At 44.1% G+C, this 13233-nt stretch overlaps 1 protein-coding gene across 1 annotated transcript in view; it reads right to left on the reverse strand.

Moving 5' to 3' along the window:
• Positions 1-3416: 3416 nt before the first annotated feature.
• cux2b (cut-like homeobox 2b) overlaps positions 3417-13233 on the reverse strand; it is a gene marked incomplete at both ends in the record, with an annotated part of 86268 nt that continues 76451 nt past the window's right edge. The window contains 12 exons of the mRNA XM_079270834.1: positions 3417-4209; positions 4373-4649; positions 4756-4944; positions 5039-5344; positions 5526-5691; positions 7749-8584; positions 8738-8839; positions 10038-10661; positions 11126-11225; positions 11471-11519; positions 11618-11676; positions 11800-11991. Of these exons, the coding sequence (XP_079126960.1) occupies positions 3417-4209; positions 4373-4649; positions 4756-4944; positions 5039-5344; positions 5526-5691; positions 7749-8584; positions 8738-8839; positions 10038-10661; positions 11126-11225; positions 11471-11519; positions 11618-11676; positions 11800-11991 (3693 nt within the window). The remainder of the gene's footprint in view (positions 4210-4372; positions 4650-4755; positions 4945-5038; positions 5345-5525; positions 5692-7748; positions 8585-8737; positions 8840-10037; positions 10662-11125; positions 11226-11470; positions 11520-11617; positions 11677-11799; positions 11992-13233) is intronic.

Below are 13233 nucleotides of genomic sequence, written 5' to 3' on the forward strand. Positions count from 1 at the left end.
CGTCGCCATCGCCGCGAATACTTCCAGCCCAAGAACCCTACGTGAGCGAGTGACGCCATCGCGTCAGAGTCAACCCTCTGGGCGAAGGGGGAGGGGCCACAGACACGCATGCGGTACGATCATGTAAACACTGGCCTCGACTGTGAATACAATGGACGTGATGCAGTGTTTTGTAAATCTAGTGACTGCTAATGAAGCAAACAATGTGGAAAAGACTAACTGCTCTAAATATACAAGGATATATCATGTTTTAGATGAACATAGTATGTATTAGAGGACAGTGAGGTTTTATAGTGGGCTTTGGCATTCATTTAATTGCATTTATCTGTAGTGTGGGTGTTCCTCGCTATAAAGAAATAACAACACAACACAGCAGGATCTTAAACAATTATGTATTGAATGATGGCTTACATATGCAAATTTCTCTTTATTAACTCACAGCTGACTTTCAAATAAAACATTTTCTTTGTGACAAACCCCAAGTGTCATAGTTGTAAATATTGTTTATATATTGACAACTCTGAATACAATCATTCAAATGTTGCTATAACCAATTGCCTCATTATTTAGTGACTAATGTCAATTACAAAATAAAAACATCTAATGTGTAGGGCTGTTGTTACTGGGTAACAAAAAGCCCTACACCCCTCTTAAAAACTGCTTTACCACAAGGCATTACTCCTGTGAGGATAATGCATGAGGCATATGATATGGCACAAAATAATCTTGATTTAAGTATTTACCTGAAGGTAAGTTATTGGGTTCGGATTTGACTGAATTCATTGTGACTTTGTGAGAGTCAGATTTATCAGCTGCACCATGCATGGACTTCACTAATGTAAAAAGACTTTAAGTGCTGATTCAATGTCCCTGTGCAAGAACAACAACACAAAACACAGTCCTATCCCTTGTAATGAGACCAGAATGGATTCGCATGCAAAACAATGAGATGATCATTTACATGAAGAGATAATGCATTTAAATACATTTCTTTTTCAGTCATATGTCCATGTTACCATGAAAGACAATGAAATCTCCACATTAGAAATGCCACCGCTAATCACACAGTATATTATGCACACAAAAAAATGGTGGTACGAAAACCAGAGAAAAATCTTCTGTGGCTCCAAGAGAAAACCAAAACAGTATTTTAGAGAGCAAAGTCTACTGATCTCAAAAATGCAACCCATTAGCCTCATCCTGATAGCTCCAATCTGCACTGTACTTTGACACATCTGTGTAATGAATTACAAAACAGCAACAGCTCTCCCAACAATCCACCACTTGCTGTGAAAGTTGCATTTCCTGTATACACACAACTTCCATAGATCCATTAAATGTTTAACGGAGTCGTTCTCTACACCACATAATGTTTATCGTAGTCACCACCACCACTGATGAGCGCAACCGTTTCAGTAAAGCTTTAAAAAGCAAGACTACCCTGAGAGAAGGTCTAAAACGTGGGCAAGCTTGCCAGACCAGAACTGGCTTGAATGGGTTTGGTTTATTAAATCTGTACACTCTATTTCAATATAATCAGCACATTTTGTTCCAAGAATGTAAGATATTATTATTTTTTTTAGTAATCGTGTAATATATATCTCTACATAATACAATCCAAGTCCTCTGAACTATGTAGACATGTGCAAGTGTTTTACTACCAACTTCAACGATACAGTAAAGGCAAAGACTTGTGGACACTAAGTTAGGATAATGTTGATATTTGAAATTTTCTTGAGTCCTCACAATTATCAAAATCTAAGTGCTGTAAGTAGTTCATACACGAGGTATTGAATATCTAGTTAACTGTTCGGAGTATAAAATAGAGACAAAATACATAAAGAACATCTTGCAAGCATGACAAAGAAACTTCTACAGACACGATACACAAGTGGTCAAAGATAATATGAGGGGATACCTGTAACCTTTTGTGTCCTTGAATATAGTCTACTTACAGATCGGATGCTTTCATGTTGATCAGAGGTCATACTGCATCATGCTCTCAGATAGATTTCGCCCACAGGGAGATCAATTCACAGCAGGCAACCTTTCATATCAAACTGCCCAGCTAAACATCAGCTCAGTGCTCAGCGGTTGAGGTGTTTGATCAAGTACGTATATTCGAACTACAATAAATGACCCATTTTGAGAAAGTGCACTCAATCAGGTGTTACCTGTGAGGGGGATCATAATACACACACATATCACGAAATTATTAGCTCCCTATCTCTTCAAACAGCAGCATATTCTTTGTAAAAGACAGATTTTGCTCATTAAAACTGGCCACTTCTGCACGTCCGAGGCATGATACAGAGTACTGTCCCTCCATTGATTCAAATAAGTGTGGGTCATGTTTATGTATAAGAATGAAACGCATGGTCATAGCATGATGTGCATCAACATAATCTGAGGTAAACCAGGTGTGTCTTGGCCTGTTACAGTCTGAGAACCAATGCCTTCGAGGGTCGGAGAGGTAAGTCTGAAATAAATCATGTAAACTGTGCTCGTGTGTAGTGAATGTTTCACTTACTACCAAAAGCACAAGGGCCCTAAACTGTAAACCTCAAGGATTATACAACGAAAAAAAAGAAAAGAAAACACTAAAAGTACTCTACTCCTTAGATTTAACGTTTCCATTTTTTCATATTTTTTGCAGGGTTTTCAACTCTTTTTTTTCCAGTTGTTTTCGCTCAAGTATAATCACAGGTGACTAACTACAGAGGGTAACAGGGTCAGGTGAGTACCATGCTACATCAGGTTTAGAGAAGGCTATTGCAGACAATTCTACAACATGTACAACCACATTTTATACGTGAGTTACAAATATTTCAAAACATATCACCAAGAAACTAAGTACATACAAGATGTTGAATATTTAGAGTCTTAAAGGACTATCCCTCAGTCAGTATTAGGATTTCATGTTACTTGACTTAAACTGTCCAGTCTTACAGACAAAATCTGAAAAATTGCTATTCAAAAAGTAGCAAATTTGGTCAATGTCTCTTTTCAAATAGTTATAGTGCTTTTAATGGCTTAAGACAGGGGTCTTTTTTTAATCTCACCCAGTGGCAATCAACAGAACTTCAGTGTACATTTTATGACACCATAGCTGCAAAAGTCTTCATGTCAAGTCCAATCGGTAAAACAACAGCTAGTGCTGTCACATATATTTCAAAGTAGTATGCATTATCAAAAACAACTCAAATAAAACAAAGAAAACAAATACACAATTATAAATTTTTTTTCAACTCTTCAAGTTCTTGTAGGGAATTCAGCCATATGTTATGTTCTGCGTTCCCGATGAGTTATCAGTCTGAGAGGACAGGCCTTCAGGAGCCAGGCTCCGTTCAGGCTTCTATTGGAGACTCTCCTATGTGCCGCGAGGGTCTTCAGCACTAAATACAGTAAAAGGGGACTTAAAACTCCCATTCCAGTGTTTCTTCTCGATTGGCTGCTCTCTCTAGCCTGTGGATGATGTTATTGAGGTTGGCCATTTTCTCATTGCGTCTCTGAGTGCTTCTGTTGAGTTTGGGGCTTTGGAAGGGAGGGAGCTGGTTAGGGTCCAGGCTGTGATTGGTGCTCGTTGAGGGCGGATTGGGCAGCGAGGGCGATATGGGAGCAGAGGAGGAGGGGACGGGGGACACTGACATCATCAGGCCGGGTGAAGATGCAGCAGAGGGGGAGTTGAGGGAAACCTCCAGGCTGCTGCGGCAGGGCTCTGACGAAGCCTTGAAGCTGACGGGGTCAACAGGTGACTTCCCGGAGTCTTCTCCCTCGTGCCTGGACTGGATGGTTCTCTGGGGGCCGTCTATGGAGACTGTGCCAGGGTAGAGCCCCTGAGCCTGGCTGCTCATCCCCTCTTCCTGCCTCAGGCTCTGGCCAGCCGAATGGGGCTCGCGGTAGCCAGCGATGGAATCCTCGTGCTCGCTTTTCAACTGTGGGAACTGTACCGCTGTGGAGAAACACTGGACTCTCGACTGTTTCATGGAGCCCTCCTCCCTCTCGTCTTCCTCCTGTTTGACATGAGGCAGTGCAGTGTTGGCGCCAAGAGGAATGCTGGAGTGGATGTGTCCTGAGAGCTGCTGCAGCCTCCTCTCCTCTCCGTCAGACTGGGGGCTCCACGTCACTGAGGGGGAGTAGCTGTGGTGCTCGGCATCTGTGTCATTGTCAAGCAGACCCTGCATCAGCACCTCCCGTCGCATCCTGGACCTGCACACAGACAGACTGTTAGACAGACAAACACTCAAGTGTCAGTATATTCAAGTTTTAAATATATATTTCAGGTGTGTAGTTGCAGCTGGAAGTAAATGAAGTAGTGATGAAAACAAAAGAGGCAGCCATTAGCAGACTATAACAAGGTCATTGGACTGGCCTGTAGTTGTGGAACCAGTTGATGACGGTGTTTGTTTTGAGTTTGAGCTGGGAGGCCAGTATCTCGATGGTGTTTTGAGAGGGGTAGGGCTCCAGGAGGTAGGCCTTCCTCAGGGCTTCTTTCTCCTCAGCTCCTAGCACCACCCGAGGCTTCTTGGCCTGGCTGTAGGGGCACAGGTCCAGCGAGGACAAGGCCGGACTCACACACTCGGAAGGAGTGCTAGGCGAGTCGCTGTCCGAGCCGGTGGTCAGCAGCCCGTATCGTCTTTTTAGATAGGCTGAAGGGAAGACAGTGAGATCACGACGTGTAAGGGGATTACAAAACACCAGCAAGTTCTCAAACTTGCACTGAAAGATATTACAGTGTACACTCTGGGTCCCCACCTTTCTTCTCCATCTTCTTCATGGCCCTCAGCTTGTCTATGTTGTGTGGATCATTGAGCCACAGCTGCATGCGGACAAACGGCTCCCTGCCTTTCAGGCTGAGTTTGTGCCAGGGTTTGGGCCTGGAGAGCAGGTCAGACACCGAGCCTTGAGTCAGGCCCAGGATGGTCTCCCCGAAAAGACGCTGGCCTGTGGGAAACAAAACACATACAGCAAATGTCAGACTTGCGTCTGAATTCATAAGCAGTGTCGGCTCAACCCCGCAGTGTGAACGTCGACCCACCTAGGTTGTTGTCTGTCAGCACCTCCTTGACCTTCTTGGTGATGGCGTAGGTGTCTAGCTCCGAAGACATGGCCACTATCTCTTGGATACCCAGTGGGTTTGTGGGCTGATGCAGGGCCATTAGGCCAGGGGTGGATTTCCCTCCCTCTGGGTGGGGGGGCAATCCCATGCCCAGGCTCTCAGGCTGCTGGTTCTCCTTGCTACTCTCCAGGGAGAGGCTGACAGGCTCAACCAGAGGACTTGGGTGGCTCTCTGCTGGACTAGGAGGCGGCGAGGGCGAGGAATGGGCCGTCACTGGGCTTATATCTGGAGAACGGAGGCATCACAAAAAAAACTGTAAGTCTATAGCCTACATGTAACCAAAGTCCCACTATGTAGGGTTAAATACTGCATCCATTTTTGTTTTTTAATTCATTTGTTTTGGTACCAAAGCATCTTAAGTGAGATTCACGCTTGATGTGAGTGTGTGTGTTAACTGCAGTCTCACCCAGAGCGTGGACGTGGTTCGGGGGCTGGCTGAGGCTCTGGCCTAGCTGGTCCAGTAGCCACAGCTGCATGCGGATGAAGGGCTCCCTGCCTTTCTGGGTCAGCTTGCTCCAGGGTTTGGGCCGAGACAGCATGTCGCTCACGCTGCCCTGAGAAAGCCCCAGCACCTGTGTAATACAACACGGGTTAATGTGTCGTACCTACACGTGCTGCTAACAACACTTGTGTAAATAATAGTTGATTTCGCAAATTATTATCACACAAGAAAAATATGTTCGCCTCAGTGATACACTTTCAGCAAACAACCGCTAGAGGGAAGCAGCACATCACAAACGTTTAGGTTGAGTCGATTCAAATACTGTCAGATGCAGTTCATAGAGATGAAAAAAATCCATGATGAAGTAGAGTGCTGATAGTTTCTGTGAGTATGATCATACATTAATTCACCAAGAGAATATGTCGAGACATGAACCAACAAAAAATGTTTTGTTCATGTTATTTTTTCTTCTTCTATGTTTTCCTTTCGATACATGGATAAAATCCCAACACACACCTGAATGTGCCAGAAAAATTGGTCAACAGTCAAGTCTTTACAAATATGAATACCTCTCACGGAAAAGTCCCAAGCTGGAGAATCAAGACTCGAACCCTTAATATCATCAAAATAAAATCTGCACCATGAAAGCTAAATGTGTTGATCTACTCCACAGAGGATGTGATAAATATCAAAGGCGTGGAGGAAAACACCCGATGGGATTTTCTGGAAATAAAGACATTTTCTGGAGCGGAACAAAAAAAATCTGATACTTGTATCAACACAGAGAAGCTCAATTCAGGAACAATGCTTATAAAAGACAGCTTTGTGCATATTTGTTACAGTGGATGGTTATAATATTTTAGATCGATTTTAACATCTGACTAATGTAAAACACATTTTTTCATTATGATTTCCTTCATTTTAAGGAACAAACTTATCCAACACTGATATCAGCCATTTAAAAAAGCATTTCGCTTTTGTTGCTGAATCAACCACATTCGACTAACAACTAGATTTAGATGATTGAATTGCAGACAGACAGTTGAATACTTATAATAAATCTGACCATCAGAGTCGATTAATCACCACAAAACTCTTACAAGCACACTGTGCCACAAAGGAAATTTCATGAGAGATGAAAATCTGAAAGACTGGAAAGACAAATACACAAGTGCTTTAACACTTTATTCTTACAGGTTCTTTTTTTAAGCTGCCGTGCTGTCAATGTGAAATGTCTCTTATGTTCTAAGAACCCCCCCCCCCCCTCCCCTCTGGGACTATAAAGTTTACTCTATCTCTAACCACAGTGAGAGCTATTCACGACACTCATCCAGGAAGTCACAAAAGATCTCAGCAGAACATCCAAAGAAATGCAGAACTCTCAGCCAAGGACAGTTGATGGCTCCACAATAAGAGAGGGATGGAAAAAATAGGATTCAAAGGAGAGTAGCAAAGTGGAAAGCGTTGCTCTCTCACATGCAGAAAAGCCTGGAAGGCTTTTAGGATAATGGCCTGTAAGACTCGTAAAAAGTGGAACTTTTCAGACAACGCAGGTTCTAGCACACCTGGTATAACAAATAATCCAATAGGGCTGAGATACGCAGAGCTGTACCTGAAGCCACTGTGGCATGATCATCATACCAGCAGTCAAACATGATGTTATTATTAAGGGAAGCATGAACTCTGCCCAGTGCCGAACTCTTATAGCACGAGACAATGATCCAAACTGCAAAAACAGATCGGAGACGCTGAAAAAACACAACAAGTTTTGCAGCGTGCTTCACTTTTAACATGTCTTTCTGCATAAAGACCAGGTTCGATTCTTCCACTGTGTGTGAGTGAAAACCCGACTCTGTATCTGTGACAAAAAACAAGCCTGTCCGTGGAGATGCTCCGGTTTGTGAAACCTTGATCAAGGGGGAAGGTACTTAAAGCAAAACTGACTTTACAATTTGGGTTGCAAATTGCAAATCATTACAGACAAATTAATATTATCTTAGAGATAATTGTCATTATTACTATAACAAATAATTTAGTCAATTCAATATACCAAAATGTTTCTTGTATCTCATTACAACGTGATTGCTCTCATGCCTTCCATGAACAGATTCTGCAGAGCATTAGCAGGCTGCTTGTGTTGCCGCATGCATGAGTTTTTTTTTTAAATGATAAAGAGCAACATCTGACCTTTTCACCAAAGATCCTCTGACAGATGCCGTTCTTTGCCAGCTTCTCCTTCACCTGCCTGGTCAGCTCAAGGGTGTCCACCTCTCGGTACATGTACATCTCATACTGCTCTGGAGTCAGCGGTGGCACGGTGGGCTTGAGGGCTCGGGGGATGTACCCCGGGTAGTAGGAAAGCCTTCCGGGCCCAGGGGACTCTCCACTCACCGATGTGTCTGACTCCACTTTCACCTCCACCGGCCGGCCCAGCACCAGCTCGTCCTCAGCAGCGGAGGCCTCCTCGCTGTTGGGGGGACAACACTCGCCGTTCTCCAGACGGGGCCAGGGCCGGGGCAAAGCGGAGGGCCCGGAAGAGGAGGAAGACAAGGAGGGAGAGACTGAATTGAAGGGCAGGGAGCTACCTACGCCACTGATCACCATTGACCCTCGCTCATGAGACCAGTGCTGGTCGAAGTAGGAGCCCACTTCACCGATCTCTGATTTGACTTTGCGGATGATGTTCTGGACAAAGGCGGCCGGGGAGAGGACACTGAGGGGCGTCTGGGGGCTGCGGATGGGGTTGGCCATGCAGACTGTAACGCAGCCTCCCTCCTCCTGTTTGATGGAGATGGGTAGAGGCAGGCCCCTGGAGCGCTCTGGGGGCCCCAGACGCTCTACTTGAGGTCCTGAGCTGGCAGTCGGGGCCCTCCCGCAGGCCTCCATCTCCATCAGGGCGTGCTGCTGGGCCTCCATCTCCCTCCTGGCCTGATCTAGGATGTTCTTTATGGTTTCGTCAGAGCTGCTGCCCGGCCCGTTACTGCTTCTGCCTGATGAGCTGTTCAGAGACGACTTGCCTTCACCTAAACAAGAAAGACCCACACTCTGACACTGACGCATTCTCAACTCGCCTCTCCAATTTACATGCAGAGAAAATTCATCGTATTTGATAAAAAAAAGAAAATCAATCAATATGGCTTTTAACTGTGACGTATGACTCGCAGCTCCATCCTCACCTCCCCTCTGGGACTGGATCTCCTTCTTGGCCTGCTCCAGGATATTCCTGATGGCGTCGTCTGACCCAGTTTCAGGAGTTCGGATGCGCGGAGTGATGCTCCCTGCCACAGAGGGTAACAGAAAGAGATAGAGGAGAGAGGAGGGGGATGAGTGGGATGGTTGATCAGAGAGCAGTTCCAAGGCTTTGCTTTTGACTGGTAGATCAATGGCTGCCTTTGAGCGCGTGCTGTCTGAGGTTGCAGTATACGGGAAGCTCAACTTTCAAACGCTGTGAATCTAGGGAGAAAACAAAGTTTAAAAGTAACACTACAAACATGGCAGAGGAAGCCGCGATGAAGTCAAGGATGAGGTCCAAGTAGATTAGAGGGTTTAAACGTACACAGGTCCAGAAGCTGAGCCACCAAAACAAGATGGCATAATTACATCTGCTCTAAAAACATGTTGGTACGTCCCTTGAAAAATCTCACAGTAACTTTTTTTTTTGTACATCTTATTTTGGTAGCTTTGGCCACCTGTTTCATCTAAAGCTTTTATTTTCAAGACAGAACAAGAGTGAGAGTAAATGTTAATCTAATTGTTGACTTTAACTCCACCTAAAGTATAAAGCATGAGTCTACATTTTTCTTATTGCCAACAAATGCCATGACACGACCAAAGCCAAGTACATACATTCTCTCAAGATGTTCATTTTTTTAAAGGGTCACAAGTATATACTTTCATTTCTCAGAAAAGGCTATCTTCCAACAGCTGGGCACTATAGATTTTAGCAAACGTTGCTCAAACAAGAGTAAATATTTTATTTGTTGGGGACTATATTCAGCTGCGGATGAATGCATATTTGTTGTTCTCGTGAGTATTTCCAGCAGCAGGACTCTGTATGTGGGATTGACTCAAAATAAACTACAGAGCCCATGTGTTTGACAATGAAGGAACCTGTCATCCAGTGCAGCAGTGTGGCTCAGGGATGTGTTTGTGGACAACAATGGAGCACAGAGGAAGGAGATTTATCAGGCTTTGGCTACACACACACAATACTTCTTAGTCAGATAAATTCATTGTTGGTTTTAGTCTCTTCATGGATTTGTTGGCATTAAGAAATATATAGAATATCACCAGCCTCATCCTTTAACTGTCATTGTAAATGCAGTGGGTGAATATGAATGACATTTCATTCACACTTCCAAAACAATGGTTTAGAAATGTTTAAAATCTTTATTGCTCAGGCTACCAATGCAAATAGAGCGTTTTCATTCTCACCTGAACCTGCATACATTTTCTGTCACTGTCTTTTCCACTCACCTCTCTGTCGGACCTGGATGGTCCTAAGTGCCAGGATGTTCTGTTCATCGGAGATGAACTGCTTCATCTTAATGAAAGGTTCTTTGCCTTTCACAGTCAGCTTCCTCCAGGGTTTGGGCCTTGCCAGGATCTCGCTGACCGAGCCCTGGGAGAGGCCCAGCACGTAGTGGCCAAACACACGCTGGCCGATGTTATGCTTCAGCAGCTGCTCCTTCACCTGGAAGGCGATCTCTGCCGTGTCCACTTGGTCATCGTCTCCCGCAGTTGAGCTGCCACTTTCTGACTGGTCGCTGGGCAGGCCGGCGTCGACGCTGCCCGACCCCACGGAGCCTTGGGTGGCTGACATGACTTTGGCTGCATAGAGGGCGGTGGGAAAAGCCACGAGGCCCTCCTTTTTAAAGTGTGGGGAGAGGAGCTGCTTGTGAAGGATGTGGTCTCCTGACAGTCTGTCCCCGGAGCACGGCGACACGGAAAATGGACGGGGCAGATCGTGGCTGGAGGAGGAGCCGTCCAGCGTGGGGAGAACGGGGCTGGGGGAGGGACGGTCATCCGCATGAGAGGAGGACGAGTGGGAGCCGGGCGGCCTGCCAGTCTCCCTACCTGCATCCTCAGAATGGTCGTCATCTGGTGACAGAAAACAAGTATAACACATGCTGGTTAGTACAAGTGTAAACAAACCTAGTAATCAGCTGATAGCAGATATTTCATTAATTCAGTAGATTTTAGGGGAGAGAAGGGTATAACATGCAACATACGTCCCAATGCTGGGATCTGACCCGGGACATTGCTGTTATATGGCATGCACTGTAACCACTCGGCTACTAAGGCGCTCCAAGATGTTTCATTAATTGACTCACTTGCTTTCTATCCTTGCAAGCGCAAACTACCGTAGTACATCTTGCAGGCTCAGTTCATGCAAAGACATTTAAGCATTGAGTCCAGAATTGATTGAGACTGACCAATGAGAACCAAGCAGTCATTGAATTATGGTTTTTAGAAAACTTGCTTCTTTTTCGTTAAGAATTGTTGGGTTATCTATTTAAACTACATTTAAAAATCAAAACCATTTAGAGAGCCATTTAGTTTACCAATTCTGTGCAAAATGCGGGCCTTATCCACCAGGTATTTGTGAGACGGAAGAAAGGCCTCTTTATGCAGCAAAATTGCCTCTACAGCCTTGGAAGAATCCTATACACACACAAAAACACACACAAGAACAAAAGCTATTAATTTTCGATTAATCAATTGCAGCAGCTGTAGATATCCTTATAATGGATGGCGATCAGTGGAGCATTCAATGGCACTGCTGTAGTTTTTCTTCCCCGACACCAAGAGAACATTAAGAAGAAACCAAAGGTCTAAGAGAGAGACTAGTCTGGTTAAAACTGAAATGGTGCAGGAGCATATATATATATATATATATAAATATATACCTGGGACGAGCTGCCATTTGCTGAAGCCATCTTCATGACCTTTAGGATGCTACGGACAGAAGCAAACGTGCAGAGAAAGTCATTTTTTTGGGACTAAATGTCACATTATTGTGAATGACTTAAACACATTCAGCCTAAAATGATCACCTGAGTTCAGTTTTAATCTCTTCATAGTCCATCTGGGATTGCAGTTTAGCTTCTAATCTCTGAAATGGGAAAACAGAAGCAGCGTGTTTTAATTCATGTTAATGAGGGTCTCATTAGTTATCAGAGGACTGTGGAAGGTGTTGGCCGTGTTCTGTCACCTCTCACGTGTCGCAGCCACTCACCTCGATAGCTTCCGTCTTATAGGCAAGCTGGCGCTCCAGCTCTAGGATCTGATTGGCCGAGGTCTCTTGGACTTCCTGTAGCGTGAACTGCAGCCGCTGAATGTTTTCTAGAAGTCGGAGGATTTCGCGGTCTTTAGCCAGCAAGGCAGCCTCCAGCTGGGAGGGCAACACCTCGCCGTTCTCGCTCTTCTCCTGACAGGGTGAGAAGGAGACAAAGCGTGAGCGAGGGAGGGGAAACAAAGTGATAAAAGGAGTGTAGGTGGGAGAAAAGGTGAGAGGGCCAGCCGGTGAATCAAAACCTCTGCAGTGTTGATATAATTCCGGCAGTTGGAAAGTGAGAGAATTTCACTTCAAGTAACCATTAATACTGCATTTCAATTTTTCTATCGTGACTGTACCTGAAGGGTGGTCGATGCAACATGTTTATACCGCTGACATTTTAATCCCATGAGTTGTACACAAGAAATCTGTCTACGTTTAGGTGTGTTAGTCGTAGTTTGTCAATTTCAAAGAGGAGATATTTATGATGTTTTAAGACCTTAAACTATATGTTTAATATCAGTTAAGTTCACCAATCTTGTTCAGTTTCTTAAAAATTATAATGACTAGGTTCATGACGCTATTCAAAATCTGACAGATTTTTCGTTTATATATTTTTTTCTTGTGTTGTATTTGTCCTGTACTGGGCAGTGGGTGTTGCTGTTATTTACTTTTGCACATGTGAATCCATGTCTATATTGGTCCTTGAGGAGTCATTGTCGAATAAACTCGAAGTCTCAGTCTAAAACTAAATCTATATTTTCAATAACAGCAACACCTTAAACTTCAAAATATAACCTGAGGGGACATGCATAGTGTTGACTGAGGAAGTAAACTACAAAGTGGCAGAAACAATGATGTGTAGTGTCCTAAAAGCTGTCAAAAATAAGAATCTAGAACAACAGCCTTGCGGTTCTCTGCCTCCGTCAGCCAAGTCCGTCTCAAAATGTCATCATTTTATCCTATTAGACACTTTGACACTGAAATTGTCATAATTAGCATTTTAATTTTTGAGTTATTGCCAAAAAATGTCTTGTGTGAGTTCACACTGACTAAATCTAGTCAGTTCATCCTTGAGTCCAAGTGGATGCTTGTGCCAATATGACGATATTCCCTCCAGGTGTTCCTGAGATATCGCATTCACGGCAGACGGAGGGACAACCCGAAAAAACACAACCTCTGGCCACGGCTGTTGCCGGCACGGAGGCATGAAAACAAGCATCTTAGATCCTCTACTTAAGTAAAAGTAGCATCATCACAATTTATAAACACTCCATTATGTGCAGAAGTGTGTGACGTAAAGGTATGAAGTATTATTATCCAAATGTCCTTAAAGTATCAAAAGTACACATAATGCAGGAAAATGGCCCTTGTTTGTATTATGTTATGAAAGAT

The sequence above is a fragment of the Melanostigma gelatinosum genome (genome assembly GCF_949748355.1).
Source record: "Melanostigma gelatinosum genome assembly, chromosome: 6".
NCBI classification, from domain to species: Eukaryota; Metazoa; Chordata; class Actinopteri; order Perciformes; family Zoarcidae; genus Melanostigma; species Melanostigma gelatinosum.